A 21,842-nucleotide genomic window follows, 5' to 3' on the forward strand; every position below is an offset into this window, starting at 1 on the left:
TATATTGTGGAAGAAATTTAAGTAAGTTTTACGTCTGTCCTAAGGTTATTTTTAAATAAAGTAAGCAAAATTAAAAACAGAAAGACAGCATTCGACCTTATTTTTTCAATGTTGAAGTATGATTTTTGTCTCATTAAATCCGTTTACTTGAGGCACCATAGAAAAAAAATGATATTGACATTTTTATTTTGTTTTATAATTGTTTACCAATAGTTTGATGTTTCTTTTATTAAAATTAATGGTAAAATGAGTTCTCTGCAAACGTTTTGGATAGTGACCATCACTTTGAAATTTGTCTCTACTTGAGCCCGAGGAGATACCATAAGTTATACAAAATTTATAAAAAACGGCACGGTAAAAGTTGTTTAAAAATTGCAAAATAGTGCAAAACACGGTTACCTTTCAGAATATACCAAGTAAATGCCATTTTGTAAACATTACTATTAGTGATCTAATACCTTAAGCTCGACTTTTCGAAGAAACAGTAGAGCTATTGCACTCGCTCAGTTGTCGGCATTTGTTAAAGTTTTTGATAAAGTCAAATATCTCAGTTACTATCAAAGCTATTGATGGAAACTTATAATAGGTATTTGCTATCAAAGTCTACACCAGGAGAAATAATTCCCATAACTCTGATTTGAATTTTGATAGAATTATGCTCCATTTTAATTTAGAATTTTTGGTTAAAAATTTGGAAAGTCAAACATCTCTGTTACTATCAAAGCTATTGACTTGAAACTTAAAATAGTTATTAACTATCGAAGTCTACACCAGGAAAAATAATCTGCATTACTCTGATTGAATTTTGACAGAATTATGTCCCTTTTTAATTTAGAATTTTTGGTTAAAATATTTGATAAAGTCAAATATCTCTGTTATTACCAAAGCTATTGACTTGAAATTTAAAATAGTTATTTACTATCGAAGTCTACACCATGAAAAACAATTCCATAACTCTGATTTGAATTTTGACAAAATTATGTCCCTTTTGAACTTAGAATTTTCAGTTAAAAGTTTTGATTGGGTCAAATAGCTCTGTTACTATCAAAGCTATTGACTTGAAACTTAAAATGCTTATTTACCATCAAAGGCTTCACCAGGAGAAACAATCCCCATAACCCTGATTTGGATCTTGTTAGAATAATGCCCCTTTTTACTAAGAATCTTTGTTTCAAGTTTTTGATAAAGTCAAATATCTCTGTTACTATCAAAGCTATTGACTTGAAATTTAAAATAGTTATTAATTATCGAAGTCTACACCAGGAAAAGCAATCCCAATAACTCTGATTTGCATTTTGACAAAAAATATGCCCCCTTTTTACTTAGATTTTTTTTTGCAAAAAAAGAGGATAAAGTCAAATATCTCTATTACTATTAAAGCTTCGACTTGAAACTTAAAATCCTTTTTTACTTTCAAAGTCTCAACATGGAGAAACAATCCCCACTACTCTGATTTGAATTTTGACAGAGTTATGTCCTGTTTGAACTTGGATTTTTTATACTGGCAGCTCTAAATAAGAGTCAGTCACTGAAATAAGTCGAGTGCGCTGTCTTATGGACAGCTCTTGTTCCGTGTTTCTGCCCATCAGAGAGAAGTTATGCTACACATATCGCCAAAAGTATTAAAGCGAGCCATGCGCTCTGCACGTCGTCATAATGTGGTGACAATTTGTGCGATGTTTCTTTAAAATCCTTCAAGCAGTTCAAGAGTTACACATAGCACTCGAATCAAAGTTATATAATGACCTATGACCCCTAAGTGTGACATTGACCTTGTAGCTAGCCATCAAAAACATGCGCTCTGCACGTTGTTTCGAATGTGGTGGACATCGGCAGTGTTTCTTTAAAATCCCTCAAACAGATCAAGTGTTACAGAGCGGACACGAAACAAAGTCATATGACCTTGACACCTAAGTGTGACTTTGACCTTAAAGCGAGCCACCTGATAAGGCGCTCTGCACGTCGCCTTGATGTGGAGTACATTTGTAAACTTTGTTTAAAATCCTTTAAGGGGTTCACGAGTAACAGAGCGGAGTCGAAAAGAAATTGCTATCGGACAGACGGGCAGACAGACTGAAAGACAAACAGACGGCCAGATGAACACCTGTTGTATCCCAAAATACGTCCCCTCGGGCGTATAATAACAACAAAGGAATAGAGACACGCTATTACGTTTTCTACAGTTTTCACAATGATTTACCTTCTGACCTACATTTTGAACCCAGCAGTCCCAGTTTAGATTTTTTCACGTCGGACGACGATGGAATACGGATACATTGCGATTAGGCTAGCTCAATTTTTCAACTTTGACGCAGATGCGCAACTTATTAAAGAACATTTCAGGAAAGTGTTATGACGCTAGATCAAATACTTTTTGCGATATGGGTAACAAAACATTTTTCTGGTGAACAGACGGACGGAAAGACAAATCAAAATCTTATCCTGTTCGGTGACATAATAAGCCAGACTTTACCATCATTATAGGAATGTTTTCCTACCAAACACACTTTAAAATTATCATGTTGAGACGGTCCCCTTGAAAAATCGATCGTCTTAGGTGTTCACGGTCCAAGTAGACTTAATTCGTAAATGTCTAATCATTTGTACTAGATAATCATAGTGGACCTCGGCGCCATGTCCTCCTAATACTGTACTACATAACCATAGTGGTCCTCGGCGCCATGTCCATCTAATACTGTACTAGATAATCATAGTGGACCTCGGCGCCATGCCCTCCTAATACTGTACTACATAATCATAGTGGCCCTCGGCGCCATGTCCATCTAATACTGTACTAGATAATCATAGTGGACCTCGGCGCCATGTCCATCTAATACTGTACTACATAATCATAGTGGCCCTCGGCGCCATGTCCATCTAATACTGTACTAGATAATCATAGTGGACCTCGGCGCCATGTCCTCCTAATACTGTACTACATAATCATAGTGGCCCTCGGCGCCATGTCCATCTAATACTGTACTAGATAATCATAGTGGGCTCGGCGCCATGTCCATCTAGTACTGTACTCGATAATCACAGTGGAACTCGGTGCCATATCTTTCCAATACGGTTCTAGGTATCATATTGGTCCTCGATGACATGTCCTCCTATTACTGCACTATATAATCACAGTTGACCTCAGTACCATTTCCTCCTAATACTGTACTAGATAATCATACTGGACTTCGGCGCCTTGTCCTTCTATTACTGTACCAGATAATCATAGTGGACCTCGGCGCCATATCCTCCTAATACTGTACTAGAAAACACAGTAGACCTTGGCATTATGTCCTCATAATACTGAACTAGATATCATATTGGTCCTCGGTGACATGTCCTCCTTATACTGTACTAGAGAATCACAATGGACCTCGACGCCATGTCTTAATAATATCGTTTGCTGCATCCATAACATTGTTGTTTTAAGAGCAAGTAATATAAAGAGTGTGTATTAAGTGTAGATCATGCGAAGACGAGATTTTCTCATAAACCCTAGTCATAGATAAAAAGCTATATAGAAAATATGAACATCATGTAAATGTTCGTTTGTCCGTCCGTTGGTCTGTCAACTCATCACGAAATAGATTAAAGAAGATAATATTCATGATGTATAATAGAGAACTAGCCAGTTCATTTATCTAGTTTCAGTTTCTATAGATTTGTTTCAAGAAATGAATCTGACCATGATATAACCTTAAATGTATTGGAGGATTGGAGGCGTTTTCAAGAAGACTTGTGGGTAGACAGAAAGCAATATGGAGAAAATACAGGTCATTTTGTTTAAAATGGTTGCTATGTCTAAAAATATCACTATAATAACGAAAACCTATACATATTTTATTGCAATTTTCAATGATAATATTGTGTATGCGAGTGCATATGGACGTCTACTTTTTAGACTATCCTGTCGCTTGAATACCATTTTATACAATATTTAGATTGAATGTTTTAATTAAGCCATTGCTTTAAGCTTGCTTTTTTGTCTGTTTGTACTGAAGTAATTACAATTGCAACTAAGTATTCCTCTTTCCAGTTGTTTGTCTGTTAGTGTTATGTCCTAGATTCCATCGTGTTAGGCCAGCAACCGTAACTTCCACATCTACAAATAGAGACAGAATTTCTGTTTCACGTTTTACAAATTTGGTGTTTGTAGTAACAGGACATTAAGGTAGCCTTAGTTCTTAACCTTCACTGAGATGAGCAAATTAAGGCTACATGATCACATATAGTGCAGTCTTTCCACCCGATGACCTTAACACTATAGTAACACTATACCTGAACATATTCTACGGAGCGCCATTGGTGCCTCCTTAGATTGATACATCTTTATACGCTGTATTCATATTAGTAAATGAAGTGCTTATATATGGCTATGAAGTGCGTATGCTTGTACGTAATACGCCTCACACTGTATAAAGGGGTGCTTTCATCACTATGTATGGTGATTTTAGATCTATTACATGCTATTTTAGGCGGTATATGCGGTGCTTCCATTTGCACATGTCTTTTCAACTTTAATTGCAATACTGTTAACTGTATTTGTAGTGAATTCTATTCTGTCGATGTTTCTTTTTTTGTTTTTTAGTGATTATGCGGTGCTTTTAACTTTGTATATGTCTAAGTTTTGTGTGCGATGTTTTCTATTGTATATGCGATGTTATTTACTTGTGTTTAGAGCTTTATTCCTGTATCAATGTTTTGATGTTTAATCGAAGCACATGCGTTGGAAATTTGGAAATACAACGTCCCGAAGAATATAAATGAATCGGTTACGGGTGGGTTAGATGGGGGTCTGTTTTGGATGCAACCATACTGGGCGATGAACAGAATGGGGTAAGGCGGGTGCCTTACTTTAAGATTAATTTACAATGCCATGACGTTTTAAAGCTGTTCTTGCTTTACGTTATTACGTTATGATTGCTTTGCAAGGTCATTAAACCGAAAAAAAAAAAAAAGATATTGAACGCGACTGTAGGAATGGGGTTAGGTTAAGTTAGGGGATTCAAGATTTTAAGTGGAAATGGACTTTAAGTCGAGTGTGCGTTTCCTGAAGAGAAAACTTACCCTGAGCAAATCAGCAATACAGACGTAACTAACTTTGCTTTCAGAGAGGGAATACAAGTTACATGAAGTAGTCCTTTTTATACTTAGGGCGCAAGACAGCCAGACAGACGTTTTCACCAATGCTTTAAGATGTGATGCCGGAACCCACTCCTAATTTTGGGCTGCAAAGCAGCCATACAGACGACATCCCATATGCGTTTAAAGATGAAATACACCTAACGTGAGGCGGGAACCCACCATTCAAACTTGGGATGCAAGACAACCAGAAAAACGTAATCGCTCAATTGTTCTTGCTACTTTTCATCTGCCTAATAATCAAATACTTATAAACAATAAAGTAGAAACTATGTCATGAAAACAAGATAGAAAAAAACAACACTCGGGATTATGCTATATATGTCCCTAAAACGATGTGAAAATATAATCGAGACACTATATCTTCTAACAAAATATATAAATACGGATGTTATGTCTTGGTAACTGAATGATAAAAGTTATGATGTCACCATCCTGCTTCCATAGTAAATGCACTATATAAATCTATGTTAAATCTTATTTATTTGTACCGTTTTTTTTTATCTTCTTCAAAGAACGGATCTGATTCAGTTTTGTTTATTCCTGTCCTCTATATGTTATCAGTACCAGACTCACAACAGACACCAGTTTCTGGTCATTTGATTGGCGGAGATGTACACACGGAATTAAATCACTTTTTGGAGCGAGATACTGTTGCTAAGGTAAAATTGAGTAATAATCAAAGGATTGGATGCCAGTTATGTATATAAATGGAAAATTTTACCAAACTGGTAATCAGTCTGGAAGAAAGTATTTTACAAGAGGTACGTAATAATGTTTGCAATGTTTAGTGTTTTAATATATAGATTTCCTCTTCTTTCTTTATGATAATTATTTACATTTGTTGATTTAATAATAAGAAATAATACGCTAAACTTGGAAAGATAATGTTAGAATTATTTTTGTATATTTTCCGTCTCATTTTATTTAAAATCGTATGAACTATTTCTTAAATATATCTAATGCCACTCTTTCACTAAAATATTTATTCTTTAGATATTTATTTTACCTGTTGAAAATCCTCATCACAATTGTATTTAATTTTACTATGTAGTTAGCGCAACACTCATAAGTACATGTCTTGCAGTAACAGTCAATTGTTAAAACACTTCCAGTTATTTTACTATAGTACATTTGTAAATATATATACTTGGCTTAGCGATACATATATTACGTCTTTACTGCTTTAAACCTAATGCACAGTTCGGGTTTTACAAATAAACTGGTTAATCTTATGTTTTAAATTACATAAACTATATATGAAATGTGGACTTAATATGCCTTTAAACAACACCTATTACCACGATTCAAAGAATATTGTACTTTGAAGACTTAATCTTTCAGATAACAGTTTAATACAGGCCACTTTAAACGACACAGTACAGAGTAAGCATGGCTATTAGTTCCCCGTTAATGCTGCTGAGTTTTGCAACCGCCGTCATGGGTCATGGTCGACTAACGGACCCGCCTTCACGGTCTACTGCGCACAGATACGGGTTCAACACACCGTTTAACGATATGGACCACCAGTTGAACTGCGGAGGAATAACGGTAATAAGTTAAAGACATTTATCTATCGAGCTTCATTAATCACGTTATCATATGCAAGAGTTAATGTAGATCTGACTCCGAAACCATGGATCGTGAGTTGAGCACCTGCTCCTTCAACTAAAATACTAAATCTGGGATAAGAGTCCCGTGTGTGGGTGCTTTACATCTGGCATGCTAAGAATCATAGCAGTGTCTGGAATTCGAGCGTCTTCTGCATGTTTTACTATCTTCCCACTTATATCAATAATTAACAGTGTTTTGGATGGGTCGCCCATATGGGTTACAGGCTGCGGCTTTAAATAAGCTTTAAAGAAGTACTAAGTTACAGTAAAACACAGGTTCTAACTGTAAATGATACAGGTGGCATTTGCATGTAAAGTGTGATAAAGGACCTCGGCTTTATTCATTGCCAAAAAGTAAATCCATGGGCATAATTAGTAGGTAAGAGTCTGGATTATGTGTCCGAATTAGTTAGGAACCAAGGATGCTGCTGGAAATGATGTGTCTCCTGTATACTAAAAATGTCTGTCTTGAGGAGTTGCCGATACGGGTAACCGATTGTGGTTGTAGAAATTATACAACCATTAGAAATAATTAAGTCTTAGTGTATGTGCATTTGTTTCAGAATCATTGGGGAGTAAACAATGGCCGCTGTGGTGTTTGCGGAGATCCTTATCAAGGTCCACGTGAAAACGAGGCTGGCGGGAAATATGCAACAGGAACAATAGTACGTCATTACAAGGAAAGCAAACAAATAATCGTTGAGATTGGTACGTAGGTTTCGTATTGCTATACTACACAATTAATCTAAAAACCTCATTAACGGACTAAAAATTTCAAATGACATACTGTAGGTTTTGCCCGAAGAAGGATTCGAACTCTCGTCGGAACGGCGACAGCTTCTGGCAGCTTTAAACACAACCAATCTGTGTTAGATAAAATCTACGCATATATACGTAACGGCATACAAAAGCCATGTTCGCTTGTTTATTCAAATTAATAATAAATACGCATGTCTGAAAACGGCTCTTTAAGTCGTCAGGTAGACTTCAAGTAAGAACGCTTTTGAAGTCATCAGTTCAGTTTAATACTTGAACGTACAAAGATAATGTATAACAGCTTTTTAATACTATCAATAAAAGTAGGCCTACGGACAATCTGTTTACAAAATATTGGTCAAAATATCGTCTTAATTTATGCAACCTTTTGTATACAAAAGATTCAAAACCTAGTAACTGTTTCTTCTCTTTTAAGAAATAACTGCACCTCATGGCGGTTGGTCAGAATTTCGACTTTGTCCAAATAACGACGTACAGAAACCTGTTGCACAGCAATGCTTGGACCGCTATCTTTTAGCGACACCTAGTGGAGAAACACGAATTGTACACCATCGTATATCGGGAAAATTGAAAATACCGCTCGTCCTTCCACAAGGTCTAACCTGCACTCAGTGTGTGATGCAATGGAAATGGAACACTGGTACGTTCACAAATACACTCTGTAATATAATGAATAAAATTAAACTATTGCTGGTTCAAATTATAGAAAAGCCTAGAACTTCATGAAAATCTTTAATAACCATCACGCTAAAATTAAGTATGTACACCTGAATAAAGCAATTTTAAGCGTGTAAACAAATCTTAAAAATATCATAGATCTGATGACAATAAAAATTGTCACTTTAGAGAATAAAATACTTTTAACTATCGTCCATTTTTGAAGAGGTATGTCACGGATGTTTGACAAAAATATTTCAATATTATCCCTTTTGCATATCGTTAATGGGACATAAACCTCAGTTACTGGGCATATAAGGACAATCAATTAAGTTAAAGACAAAAATCAAAATTCTGTGATACCATGAACTGTATAGGCTTATATACTCTCAAAGTGTAATGAAATTACAAAACTTTCAAGAATTTATGGAATATTTTACGCGTCATACCACTATGAATGCACCGGTGAAAACTAAACATTTCTTTTACGCGAACGTATAATTGCTGTTAAAACATTTTTTTAAATCCCTATTTGCAGCGCATGACTACAACTGCAACCCCGCGACTCATGAATGTTGCATGGGATGTGGACCACAGGAACAATTCTATGGTTGCGCCGATGTTTCAATCGAGAAATCCACAAATGGAGGATCTGGATCATACCCAAGAACGACCAAGAGTCCTTTCCGCCCAGTATTTACCCGTAATACTCAACCAAATGCTTTTGTTCCGATCAATATTCGCAGTGGGTAGAACGGGTTTCACGCGAATTTCTTTCTTTCGTAGAGACATATTTGGAGTTACAGCGTCTGAAGTGACGTGTACTGAATATTCTCATATTACAGTACATTGGAGAATCTGTTTTTAAAGGGAGACGCCAGACTGCCATTTTGACTTTTAAATGATCAGGATTTTCAACATTGAAAAGACCACATAAGGACTGTACTCTGCTCTCAAAACGTATAAATCAATGACTTCCGAGAACAGAAAACAGAATTTTGAAACATCGTCTATTCATGTTATTTTCACTGTTGGTACGCTTGATCAGATATTTGTGTGATATAGAATACCGTTTGATGATGAAGGCACTGTACTATTCGACGGTTTTGGAAATTTGGAATGTCACACATATATGTTTTATTTTATGTAAATATATTAAGAAATCAAAATATTTTAGATGCAAATGTCTAATAAAGCGGCTCTTACTGGTTTAAAACATCTCGAAAAATCATTTTACATTATACATTTTATTCATTATTTTGTATCAAGTTTTGCTATCGTTTATTTTTCTATTTTGTAATAAAAGATATTGAAAAGTTAATATTGTTTGTCTTAAGAAAGTGTTAGAAGCGTTGGTGTATTAAGTGAAACCAACACAGGCTTGGAAAAAGTGCAAATCAACAATTTTCAAAGGTTGACGAAGGCACCTGGGGCCCGATCTAGTTAGCGATGTTTTCTGAAGCAGATTTGTTTTTTGTACACAACGCAGAAACCTGCAGGGAGCAGGAAAAAATAATTTTAAGTGAGGGACATACATCACCATATCCCGGAGATCCCGATTTTGAAAGGTGTTGTGTTACATATTCAAAGTAAAAGTGAACATAAATCTTCCTTTTCCTAATTAGCTTGGGGGTTATGAGTGCAAAGTCAATCTTAACTGGCTTTATATTCAAAAGTATTTGTTTTCGTAACATTGTTACGTTATCATAATGATTCTGACTTCAATAAAAAAGCGTTTGCCGGTTTTTGGACATTATGCAGGCCGGCTGAGGAATCTTCCTTAATACTTAAATACATAGACCTGAAAGATTAAACATGCATCCGTTTTCCTAAAATTGTTTCTTATCAGACCCATCGATCCGTACAGAGTTAATAATGAAACCTCGGTCCGCGAAACACGTGTCATTTGTCTAAAACATAACATTTTCACCAGGTCTCTAAATGTAAGAGGAAAAGGAAGAGTCAAACAATGTACAGTGCCTCTGTACTTCTGTAAAGGTCTACCGCCTAAATGTACAGCATAAGTCAATGATTAGTTTCTGAAGTTTATTTCTTTTTTTGCTGGGTTGAAAAGTACTAGTATAATGACACAATTTTTGTCATATGCCGACCAGCCATGTCACAAGCTGAAGGAAGAACCCAGGTGCTCCTCAGGGCACTATTTCAAGCATGGACATGCACCAAGTTAGAACGACCTATCTTCCGTAAGCCGGGCTCAAAGCTTCCTCATACGAAAACATTCTACATCCCAAAAGAAGCTTCAAAACCTACAGCGGCCAGTGGCAAGTGATTCAGTTTTAAACATTTAGCCTGCTGGCGGCAAGTGATTCTGCCTTTGCGTACAGGCATATCAGTGCAGGTTGATCATAGTCCACACTGTTTGTTATTCAGTCAGTGAATGTTCAGTGAATATTCCTTCGAGTAATAAATTATATTACCCAAACTGAATGATGGACCAGTCCATTTCAGAAATTTAGCAGGTTATAGGTTAACTAACAGCCACACTGGCGCGTGAACAATGGACAATAACATTTACTTTGCATTTATTCTCAATACAATACTAGCACGATTCATTTTGGCTTTAATAAAATTATATGTATCGATAATGAGGAAATCAGATGTCTACAAAAGATACCATAAGTATTAGTTTGCTAAAATATTTGGTAAATTTCGGTTTTAATCGAACAAGGTAAATAGATAAGACAAATACAAAAACAACAAGAAAAAATCAATTTACAGATGTATTCAAATATCAAATTTAAGTTAGTAACAATATGTCTGTCTTTAGTACCAAGTCCTGTGTTGATATGATTACCTCTTGTCATGCAATAAATTAAAGGGTCAGCGTAATTCCTTTATATATATACTTTACATTACCATCACTCTAGAGTTTTTAATCATCTTTTGTGTGCATAACATTTGTCGAGAACATAAAATAGAAGCCTGAAAATATGCCAGACACTGATGTTTTGCAATGTAACCTAGAAGAGACATGGGCCGGCTTCTGTTTGCACATCAGCAGGAGTTAAGGAACTGGACTCCGGATTTTGGCTAAAAAGTTCCTTTTTTAAGGTGAAGTTTGCTCATATTATGAACATAAGAACAACAGCTTTTGTTTATTATACAAATTCGCATACAATCCTTTTTAAGAATAGCATTATTATACGCATTTGCGTACAATTCGTTTCGAAATAAAAACATTATTCTTCACATTTGCATACCATCATTTACAAGATAAAAAGGCATTTTACTGCACATTTGTACACATTTCTTCACAAGATTTTTTTTTGCATAAATTTCTGCATATTTGCATACGATTTTTTTTAAAGATAAAAAAAACATTATTCTACACATTCGCACACGATTCTTTACAAGATAAAAACATTTGTCCTGCATATTCGATTACCATTCTTTGCAAGATAAATAAACATTGTTCGATACATTCGTTTACAAGATCAAACTAATCATTTTACACTTTTGATTAAGATTCTTAACAGATAAAAGAAGAAGACATCTGCACATTCGCACCTGATTCTTGACAAAATAAAAAAGCTATAATTTACATATTTACATGAAAGGGCTTAGCATTCCATTATTTTTGGAAAAAAACATACAGCTGTGACTTCGCAGATTACAAGTATTTTTCATAGATATCAATGTCACAACTTTTATCAGATCAACCATGTCGTCAAAGAAAATGCTACATAGGTAAGAACTGAAACAGATGTTTCCAACTCATCTTACGCAGATTGTCTTTAGTTTTGGCTTTATATTCGTAATAACAATTAGTAATAACGAAAATAAAAACAACATTAAAATAAAAACTTTGTTAGAATGACAATGAATACATCAGTCAAGTATTCAAAGCTAGATCCTGTGTTTGAGATGTGCCCGATCGAAATATCGGCGCAGCCGTAGAATTGCTCTTGTGGTCCACATCCCATGCAACATTCATGAGTCACGGGGTCGCAGTTGCTATCATGTGCTGCAATTAAGTGTTTTAATCGCGTTATAACAGCTATGACACTTTAAAGAAAGATAAGAGAGGTGTGATTATCACGTGTGTGATTTTGTCATAGATTTGACAAATATTTATATTTTCACCATTTCTAAGAAAAAGTTCTATAAATATAATGTCTTGTCCCTTGTTGATCCTAATTAAACAGCACTACAAAATATGGAATTACGTTATAAAATTGGTACTTATCATTTAATTTGAAACCACCGACAATAATTTCAGGCAGTTCAATACAAGGTCAATCTACCTACCGGTGTTCGATTTCCATTGAAATACACACTGGGTACAGGTTAGACCGGGTGGAAGAACAAGGGGTGTTCTCATTATTCCCACAATACCCTGATGCTCTATTCGGGTTTCTCCGCTAGGTGTCGGTAAAAGATACCGGTCTAAACATTGCTGTGTAACGACTTTGTGTACATCGTTATTTGGACAAAGTCGAAATTCTGACCAGCCACCATTTGCTTCAGTTATTTCTTTAAAAGAGGATACAGTTACTATATTTTGAAGCTATAATTTACAAAAATTAAAGATGTATTAGCGTATCATATGTATTATTATATTTCGTGCTCTGGTAAACACAATTTATTTCGCAATGCGAAGTGGTTAGTTAATTTCAGCGCTCGGTCACTCGATTGTCAATGCAAGTAGACAATTTTCGATTTATGTTTTAATACTTAAAATATGCGTGTTCCATTTTGTAAATAAAAATTACACACTGAACGGATTTCGAGGCGCGACAGTTATACGTTGATTATGTAGAAATCACTTAAAATTGTTTCAGTATATATCAAAAAATGAATGTAGTTTTCATGGTATTATAGTCATGTTGTACATGTGTTTAATTGTTAATGAGAGTTAACTCAGTAAGATGAGTTAAACCGTAAAAATTCTACGAATAAAATGCATAATGTTGTATTTATATTTATAATGATTATGTACGAATGCTTTTGTGCTTTTGTGCATGCTCAGACGACAACCAAGTCGCTTACAACAAATTAAACTATTATTCATTGAAACGTTATTCATGTTCTATATGGTATATAACATTATGATCATAATGTTATATTGTGACAGTTTATGTCCGTTGGGTACGATTGGAGGGGAATGATTTTCAGTACTGTTATTGAGTTCATTAATATGTAATTATATGTCATATTTGTACATACAACTATTAATTGAACTGGGGGCAACACAGTTTGTCGGGTAACTAATATCGCCGATGAAATGTCCATGAGGGGTTGCATACTAACTACTGTTAAATTGATTTAATTACCGGTATGACATGAATTACAAATTAGTTTAATATCAGTAAGTTTGTTATTTAAGCTTTACGTAAATTAGCATCATTTCTAGGCAAAGCAAACGTACCAATTTCAACATTTATTTGTTGACTTTCCTTGTAATGACGTACAATGGTCCCTGTCGCATATTTTCCACCAGCCTCGTTTTCACGTGGACCTTGGTATGGATCTCCGCAAACACCACAATGACCATTGTTTACACCCCATTGATTCTGAAACAAAATAATATTTGAAATACCCCAGTGCAGCTGAAGAATCCAAGGTATGATAGGCACACTAATGTAATTACTCTCACTGTATGGTAATTGACCAATCATAGCTTTTGTCCGAGCAATAGAAGTGAAATTGCTTTGAGTTGTTAAGGGTTGATAAATCTGACTAAATGCAATATAGAAATACGCTTCATTTACTTACTCATGATACTGCTTAGAACATAACATGGTTATAAACAAGATTGGTTCGGTTTTAAGGCAACCATTTTAACAGATTATATAAGATGTTAGGATCACAATGGTTTATTTCATTCAATTGTACGATGTATATATTCTTATACATCAAGCGATTTTGGAAGAAGCTTCAATATCTTGTATCAAAGTTACAGTTGCAGTTAGGGAGTTGGGAATAGCCAGTAATTGTAACATGACAAGTAATTTCAACTGATTAACGAGAGAGCTCGATTTAAAGTACCTGCCAGTTTTTTCTTTAAACGAAACCGTTTACAAAAAACATAATTATAGTAACTTTAGAAATAAACATAAGACATTTCAGAGATAAATTCAGGATTTAAAACCCCCATACGCTAGAAGATGCTACAAACTACAAACTTTTCTCTAAATTTCATTTCAATATAATATGGGCTAAATACTTTGGTCTTAATCTAAAATTTTAAATTTTAAACAAAGAGTTTCCGATAAAGTTTCAGTTAATTGTAGTCATTACCAAATTTAAATCATTATCATTCCTCAATGTTTCTAAAAGGCAAGTTTCCCCTAATGATAAAAAAGTTACCCAGCTTCCTCCACAATTCAGCTGATGGTCCATGTCATTTAACGGTGTGTTGAAATCTTGTCTGAATGCAAAAGACCGTGAAGGCGGGTTTATTAGTCGTCCATGCCTCAAGACAAGGGTTGCCAAACTCAGTAACAACAACGACAAAGTTATAATAATGTCTTCTCTGTTTTGCCTCCTTTCGAAAATGGCCTCTGTAGATATGGTTTACTGCATAAAAATATAATTCAAGAATAAGCACTAAAGAAAAACATTTAAATCACATGTATATCTGTATTATTATCTACAATTTATAGTTAAAAGTAATTTCTATAAATTATACAGACAACAAAACTATCTACAAACTAAGCAAAATGAAGCGTTTCATTCTGTTGCGCTTTTTGTGTCGTTATGTCGCATTGAGGTGCGCGCCAAACAACACATGTAACTTTCAAATTTTCGTTATGGTGGGTTGGCGCACGCGCTCTATGACGACAAAATGAAATGTATTACATAAACAGCGTGCACGCCGACGCGACATAACGAAATGTCCTAAATCAGGCACCATAAAATGTAGCATAGTATACAATAAGCTAATATGTTATAATTGTGCAATGCAATGACCTAACTGCATTGACTACACCGTGTGTTTCTGCAATTGGGCATCTATTTGGTTGGTTCCAACAAGATAAGGTCACCATGGCTTAGTGCTTAAGACGTCCGCCTCGGGATCGGGAGGTCGAAGGTTCGAGCCCCATGGGGAGCGTCCGTCCGGGGGTGTTTGTTATAGGACTCGTTCCGAAAAGGCCGGTTCGTGAGCCGCGAGCTAGTTAAATGAACGGTTACCGACTTCTTTCCGACTGGCGCCTAGCATAGTAGTAGGAGTTGGGAGGTAATTTGTGTCTCATAAGCTAAATTGGCTGGCCCTTTCAATACGGTTGACACCAGACTGAATGATAAACCAGACTTTTATATTTCATAATTTGCCATGGACAGAATATCAGATCTTTATACCCGTAATTATACAAGGGCATGACTTCAGGTAATAAATGACTATTTTCATTTGCCATATTTAAGTAATTAAGATAATATATGATATTGACTATGCAAGACTTAATGTACAATATTCATGACGTTAGAAAGACGCACGCGACATAAAGTTCCACTTTTATTTCATTTTTTACTTATTTTTATTTTTTTATTTTCTTTATTTTTGCTGCATAACGTTATGAAATTCTCATTAAGTAAAATAACTTTAATGTAGAAATATACTATAAAGAACAAAGTGCGGATACAATTTTCATCCTTTAGTCAGATTGACGTTTTAGTCACGTGTATGGTAAAACAAAGTAAACGATACCAAAGTAAAGAACAAAACAATCCTGGTGTTTCATTTGAACATAGATATCTGGATTGTCCTAATTTCAGGTAGAGCTAATTTAAGATGGTAAATGTTTTTATCACCAGACAACATGCACATGTTAACAGTTCTCTATAAACATCAAAGCCATAATTGTAACCGCATTGTACAGTTGCGTTAAAATATTAACTTGAAAAATTGTATCAGCGACGAAAACACAAAACGCAAGAACCAACGAGCTCACCATGCAACTGCTGGGATTCATTACCACATCGACACAATCTTGGTCATATGGTGACTTTTTCAGCTTTTGATGGTGGAGATAGCCTGTGCGTTGTTTCAGACATGAGTGGGTAGAATCACCGACCTTCCCTTTTACCCCAGTCACACATACGGCGCGGATAGCTACGTCTTGTTACGGACAGAAATAGAGAATAATAGGTTAGTGCCGTAGATGAGAAAGTTTATCTGGCGAGGTGGAGGAGGTTATCGGGTGAGCCGAAGGCGAACCTGATAACGTCCGGAGCCGAGCCAGATAAACTTTCTCCATCTTAGGAACTAACCTATTATTCTATTTATCTTGTCATTACTTCATTTTCCGATATTTGGCAATTTATTTTACAAAAATAAGTGTGCGGCAACCGTTTCAATGACGTCATATTCGTAATGACGTCACTTATATAATGACGTAATCACCGACAAAATCGCAATAACTTCTTCGTTTTTGAATAAAAACTCATTATTTGACCACTCATTTTCTTAGTTCGGACATTTCCATCAAAATGGTGATGGTTTCAATGCAAAATTTCTTATGACAACAATATCGGTCATAAGGTCACATGATCAACTGACCGTATATCACTGGTCACGTGTCAACTGACGGTATATCAAGAAAGATATACGGCACCCTGATATCGGGTCGAAAATACTGCAAGTGACAGGATAAACGTAGTTATCCGTACCTGAGCCGTACCTCAGAGTAGTCATTCGTATTAATCCGTACCAAAGCGTGGTCAAAACGTATTCAAAACTTATTCCAAACTTGCAAGTTTCTCCAACTTCTGAACTTGCACAAAAGTTTAAGCGAACCGTAGACATTTGAGCGTGACTTTAGTCCAACTTGGCTGAAACTTATTCATCCGTAGTTAAACGTACTTAAACGTTTAAACGTACTTAAACGTAGTTATCCGTGCTGTTACGTACCTCGCCGTAGCCTAACGTAGCTATACGAGGCTGCTCTTACTTAAGCATAGTACAACGTAGTTAACCGCAGACCCGTCCGTGCGCTGGGCAAGTTGCAAGGCGCAGTAAAACGTAATTCAACGTAGTGCCTCGTACCTATCCGTACTTAATCGCGTCCTGTATTGTTTTGTTTGTTTCCTGTTACTCACCATTTTTCCCGTACTAAGACGGTGCTCCGTAGTAATACACCCACAGACTAATCCTGTCCGCACCGTACCTTAACGCACGGACATATCCGTATATGACTGTGGCTTCAGCAAGTTGGATGACTTCCTCACATGAAGAATTCTACACCCAAGTAAGATATCGAACATACAGCTATGAGGGGCAAGTGATTCGAAATCAACGACCTGAACCACCCGCTCACTTTCGTCTTTACGCATGATCCTGTAACTGTTCGGCAAATTTATCGGAAGTGTACAGTGTCATGTTTTTCAAAGGCATGCTTACACTTAAAAAAAACTTGCCCCAATTGATTATTTCGTAACTTTGATGTTAAAGCAAATAGCAATGTAAATAGAATATCAACAACGTTAACGTTATTTAACCTGATTATCTATGAGAAACTGTACCATAATACAGATAATTGTTTTAAACATAAGTTTGGTTACTTTTGATTACTTTTGAAGCCAAGGCCAAAATGAAGCCAACTGATTTTCAAACAATAATTGGCTGGATCGGGATCTATTGTATAAAGATTGTCGTTTAAGGAACTCTAGGTTGAAAATATCATATCCTTAGAGTTGTTCTTGTGCAGCTACAACAGCAATATTCGGGGGTAAAGTATTGGGAACATTTTTTATGCAGCAGTATTCATGGTTAAAAAAATGGAACAGTATAGTATTCGTGGGTAAAGAAATGGGAACAACTGTTCTTGTGCTACAGTGTTCGTGGGTAAGGACACTGGAACACTTACTCTTGTATAGGAATAACGTGGGTCAAGAAATTTGAACAATTGTTCTTGTGCAGCAGTATTCATGGGTCAAGTAATTAGACTACTTGTAACTGTCCAGCAAGATTCTTGAGTCAAGTAATACAAAGAACTGTCCGAGGCTTTATGGTATTGCAAACTGACGATATTACGTTTAAGGCCCGAGTATCTTTTATTATTTTTAAAGAAATATCATCGATGATGAAAAACTGGTATGAAATCATTCTCGCATACCAGAGGTCTACCGTGGTTCTCCGGATGAACGTCACGGGTTTTGACGAACATCTGATGGATGAGAATGGTATGAAATAAACCAAAACAATGTTTCCTCATCTATATTAAGTGCAATTCTATTCATATTCCGTTCTAAGTGATGGGCATTTGTCACACTATATAAATATAGAAACATATGCTTCTACTTGCGAAATGACCGTGAAAAATGAATTTAGGTGACCCTTTATTCTTCGAAAAATAAACAATAACATTGTGTAACCCGATAACCGAAATTTAGGATACGAAATTCTCAGTTACGCATCTAACATGATGAAATTAAGTTATGCACTCAAAGATGAATTGGGGTGGGGTGAGAGGGGAGAGGGGGTTGATTAATGTGCAGTTTTACTTCAGTGAAAACCGATCAAACAAACTTGTAGACTTGATTACATTCTCTTTAGGTACGGATTTTATCTATGTAGCAGGCTTACAAACTCTGACACCCAGGCGCCACATTATCAGGAATTTAATTGTATTTCACAATAAATATGAACAGACAGACAAAAATTCCGTATTGTACCTTTTAAATTCCGTATTGTACCTTCCGTATTGTATGCTGCCGGACTGTTTTCATTAATATGCATGATCCGACACATTTCTATAAATAGCGCACATAAAAACTTCACTAAGTTCCATTTAATATCGATAAACATTGAATATTTCGTTCAAGAACAAAACAAGAATCAAAATGGTAAAGGCATATAATAAAAGGGTCATTATAACAGTAGTTAGATCTGGGACTTTGTACTCGGCTCTTATGGATTTTGCAAGGTCGGATCACACTCGGCGCTTGTGCGTCTCGTGAGATCCAATCTGGCAAAATCCACTCGAGCCGAATACTGCATCCCAGATCAAGCTACTGTTATATTAACCCTATTTTATTGTCAGTACTTATTTTAAATATTTAAGACTTTTCTTGCATAAAAACAACTTCTTTCACTGGATCCGCCCATTTATTAACGGGAGAAAATCGTAAATCGTGTGCAAACAAGGCAATTCACGTGCTGTTAATACCCGATATTTATTTTTGAAATGCTTTCCCAGGGACGTATCTGTATTTCTGCGCAGGTTGAAACCTGGTGTCTGCGTCTTGTTTCTGTCATAAAAATATCTTTTATTCTATATCTATTTTATCTATCCAGTCACGAACGTTCATTTGCAACACGTGACCGTACAATATATTACGGTATTTGGACGCACGTGCGTACAAAATATCCTGTATTTTCTGTATTTGGACGCACGTGCGTACAAAAAATCCTGTATTTTCTGTATTTGGACGGTTCAACAGTCCCATGTTAAACATACGATAAAGCCCGAAACGCATGAAAATACTCCGAATGTAAATCGGATGAAGTAGGCGCTCTATGTACAGAGTTTGATTATCATCTTGAAATCAGGATTTTCCAAAATAGAAATTATATAGATCTAGATCTATACAGATATAACTGGGAAAAAAATCTTATTGATTGGAAAAAAAATCTATTATTTTGTCACAGGTTGAGAAAATTTTGAATGGCAGTGGCTAGGGGTCTGGTAATCCGTACAGGAAAACTGCAAATTTAGGCTTGTCCGCTCTCTAAATCCAACAGTTATCGTCCGATCTTCACCAAACTTGCTGGCAATGTTTGTGGGCATAATATCTCGGCGTGTTATGTGAACACCCGTGGCAGCGAGCAAGTGGTCGGCATTCAAAGCATGTCGGCTCTCTAATTCAGTCTTCATCGGATCTTCACCAAACTTGCTAACAATGTTTGTGGGCATAATATCTCAGCCAAGTATTATAACCACCCCAATCGCCAAATGGCTGTTGTAGGGAGGTTGTACTATATAATTTATTTAATACTGATACGCAGAAAAACAACAATAAATGAATTACGCATATAACGTATGAAGTGAAATAAATATAGAATAAAAAGGTTATTTAGGGCCTAACATTGATCTGTATAATATATATTTGCACTCATACCAAGATGGCAAAATACAGAAAAGGCAGGAATACAATATTCAACGAAATATTTTCAATTTAAACTAAGATAAAGATAAAATAGATATAGAATAAAAAGGTTATTTAACATTGTACTGTACAATACGAGATATATTTTGACTCGTACGTCCAAATATATCTCCGTATTGTACAGAACAATGTTAAATAACCTAATAGTAACATAAAAGATGCAATTTAATCCATAGAATATTTTGCTGTATCCGTTACCAACGCCAAATGCACTGCCTCAAACAACGCTCGTACTCGCTTCTCTCCCTGTTTACTCCCCTTTTAGAAGTCAACGTCGATTCAGTTTTTGTAAGTAACCGTGAATGTTTAAGAATCACGTGTAATTTGTGCGATTGTTTGTTTTTAGAAATGATATAAATGATTTTAGCAAGTATCATTCAGTATGTTTTAATCTAATTTCTCGAATAATTTACCTAAATAGCTTGAAAGCTTTTCACTACGTTTGTACTCATCCCTACTCGAAGTGTGTTCGTACTCAAAATAACACGAATGTAAAGTCATTATTCTTGAAATTGTACTTCTGTTTACCAAATTTATAAGTAATATGAAAAATCATTGGTAATGCCATGTTTGTAATAAAAAGAGATAAGAAATCGTTAAAAAACCATTATGTGCTGTTTGTAGTGTTGCTGATTTCTGGGCCCTGGTTATGGATATTTAAAACATGTTTACCGTTTCCAAGAACAACAGAATTGTAACCTTCGGTCTCTGTCACAAACAATCTCGCGGGCTTCTGCAGACGTTAATACACACAAAAAAAACGCGTATTATCCCTACATTCAAGATTTGCAAGGGTAATTCAGTCTTGCTCACGACATTACGTCATTAAATGATAAACCATAGTGTTTAATTGGATATCTATCCATACATTAAACTTTAAACACAAGTCACGAAAGGACAGAAATATTGGTAGTGATATGAAACTATGTTGAATATCCTTTATGACTTCATTTACATTAAAAATGACCAAAAGTGAACATAAACAGTAAACGATATATATTAAATCCATGGAACAAAAAAAAAAGAGAGAATATTTTACTTATAGCTGATTAAATCATTTCTATGAACAACATAAATCAAATGTTTACAAAACGCTATAGAGAAAAAAGTACCACCAAACACGAACAACTGTTAAAATTTTATAAACCGACGTTTCGCTGAAAGGGTTTATCAGGGTAATATAATTATAAAAAGTGGAACTGACGTAACGATAGCGTGTAAAAAAGCTCCAACCCGCTTAACAACGTTAAATACATAAGCGGCAAAATGCATTGAACAAAAATACAGCAAAAAGTGTATATTTGTAATATAAATCTATCGGATATTTTTAACAAAAAGGTGAAAATACGGATTATTGTTGTACCTTAAAATATAGCTTTTGATCCCATTAGTCAACGTGTAATATTTTCTTAAGACTAAAGACAGAAAAAAAACTTTTGGTAACGTGTTTTGAACAGTGGAAATAATGAATGTTGCAATATACGGCTATTTTAACAAGTTGCTACTGGTTTTAACGTTGTTAAA

General features: G+C 35.4%; 2 protein-coding genes across 2 annotated transcripts; one reads left to right on the plus strand and one right to left on the minus strand.

Annotated features, from left to right (window-relative positions):
* The first annotated feature begins 6,490 nt into the window (after window positions 1-6,490).
* Window positions 6,491-9,389, plus strand: LOC128549850 (uncharacterized). The gene is made up of 4 exons (XM_053527527.1): window positions 6,491-6,693; window positions 7,319-7,463; window positions 7,948-8,172; window positions 8,728-9,389. Exons 1-4 carry the CDS (start codon window positions 6,535-6,537, stop codon window positions 8,940-8,942), a joined length of 744 nt encoding a protein of 247 aa, XP_053383502.1. The 5' UTR covers window positions 6,491-6,534; the 3' UTR covers window positions 8,943-9,389.
* Window positions 9,390-10,721: 1,332 nt separating this feature from the next.
* LOC128549293 (uncharacterized) lies at window positions 10,722-20,819 on the minus strand. The gene is made up of 6 exons (XM_053525860.1): window positions 20,732-20,819; window positions 14,520-14,713; window positions 13,579-13,723; window positions 12,459-12,683; window positions 12,038-12,174; window positions 10,722-10,811 (listed from the first exon to the last, which is right to left on the minus strand). The coding sequence occupies exons 1-6, from the start codon at window positions 20,817-20,819 to the stop codon at window positions 10,722-10,724; spliced, it is 879 nt and encodes a 292-aa protein (XP_053381835.1).
* Window positions 20,820-21,842: the final 1,023 nt, after the last annotated feature.

This window comes from Mercenaria mercenaria, chromosome 16 (genome assembly GCF_021730395.1).
Source record: "Mercenaria mercenaria strain notata chromosome 16, MADL_Memer_1, whole genome shotgun sequence".
Taxonomy (NCBI): domain Eukaryota; kingdom Metazoa; phylum Mollusca; class Bivalvia; order Venerida; family Veneridae; genus Mercenaria; species Mercenaria mercenaria.

What these genes read in the sequence shown, in the direction of transcription:
- LOC128549850 (XM_053527527.1), top strand. Translation starts at nt 6,535, where the DNA reads ATGGCTATTAGTTCCCCGTTAATGCTGCTGAGTTTTGCAACCGCCGTC. An exon ending in ACAAATAATCGTTGAGATTG is followed by an intron (nt 7,464 to 7,947) that starts GTACGTAGGTTT and finishes TTCTCTTTTAAG; the next exon opens with AAATAACTGCACCTCATGGC. An exon ending in GCAATGGAAATGGAACACTG is followed by an intron (nt 8,173 to 8,727) that starts GTACGTTCACAA and finishes CCCTATTTGCAG; the next exon opens with CGCATGACTACAACTGCAAC.
- LOC128549293 (XM_053525860.1), bottom strand. Translation starts at nt 20,819, where the DNA reads ATGACTTTACATTCGTGTTATTTTGAGTACGAACACACTTCGAGTAGG. An exon ending in TGAATTGTGGAGGAAGCTGG is followed by an intron (nt 13,724 to 14,519) that starts GTAACTTTTTTA and finishes ATTTTGTTTCAG; the next exon opens with AATCAATGGGGTGTAAACAA. An exon ending in TCAATGGAAATCGAACACCG is followed by an intron (nt 12,175 to 12,458) that starts GTAGGTAGATTG and finishes ACTTAATTGCAG; the next exon opens with CACATGATAGCAACTGCGAC.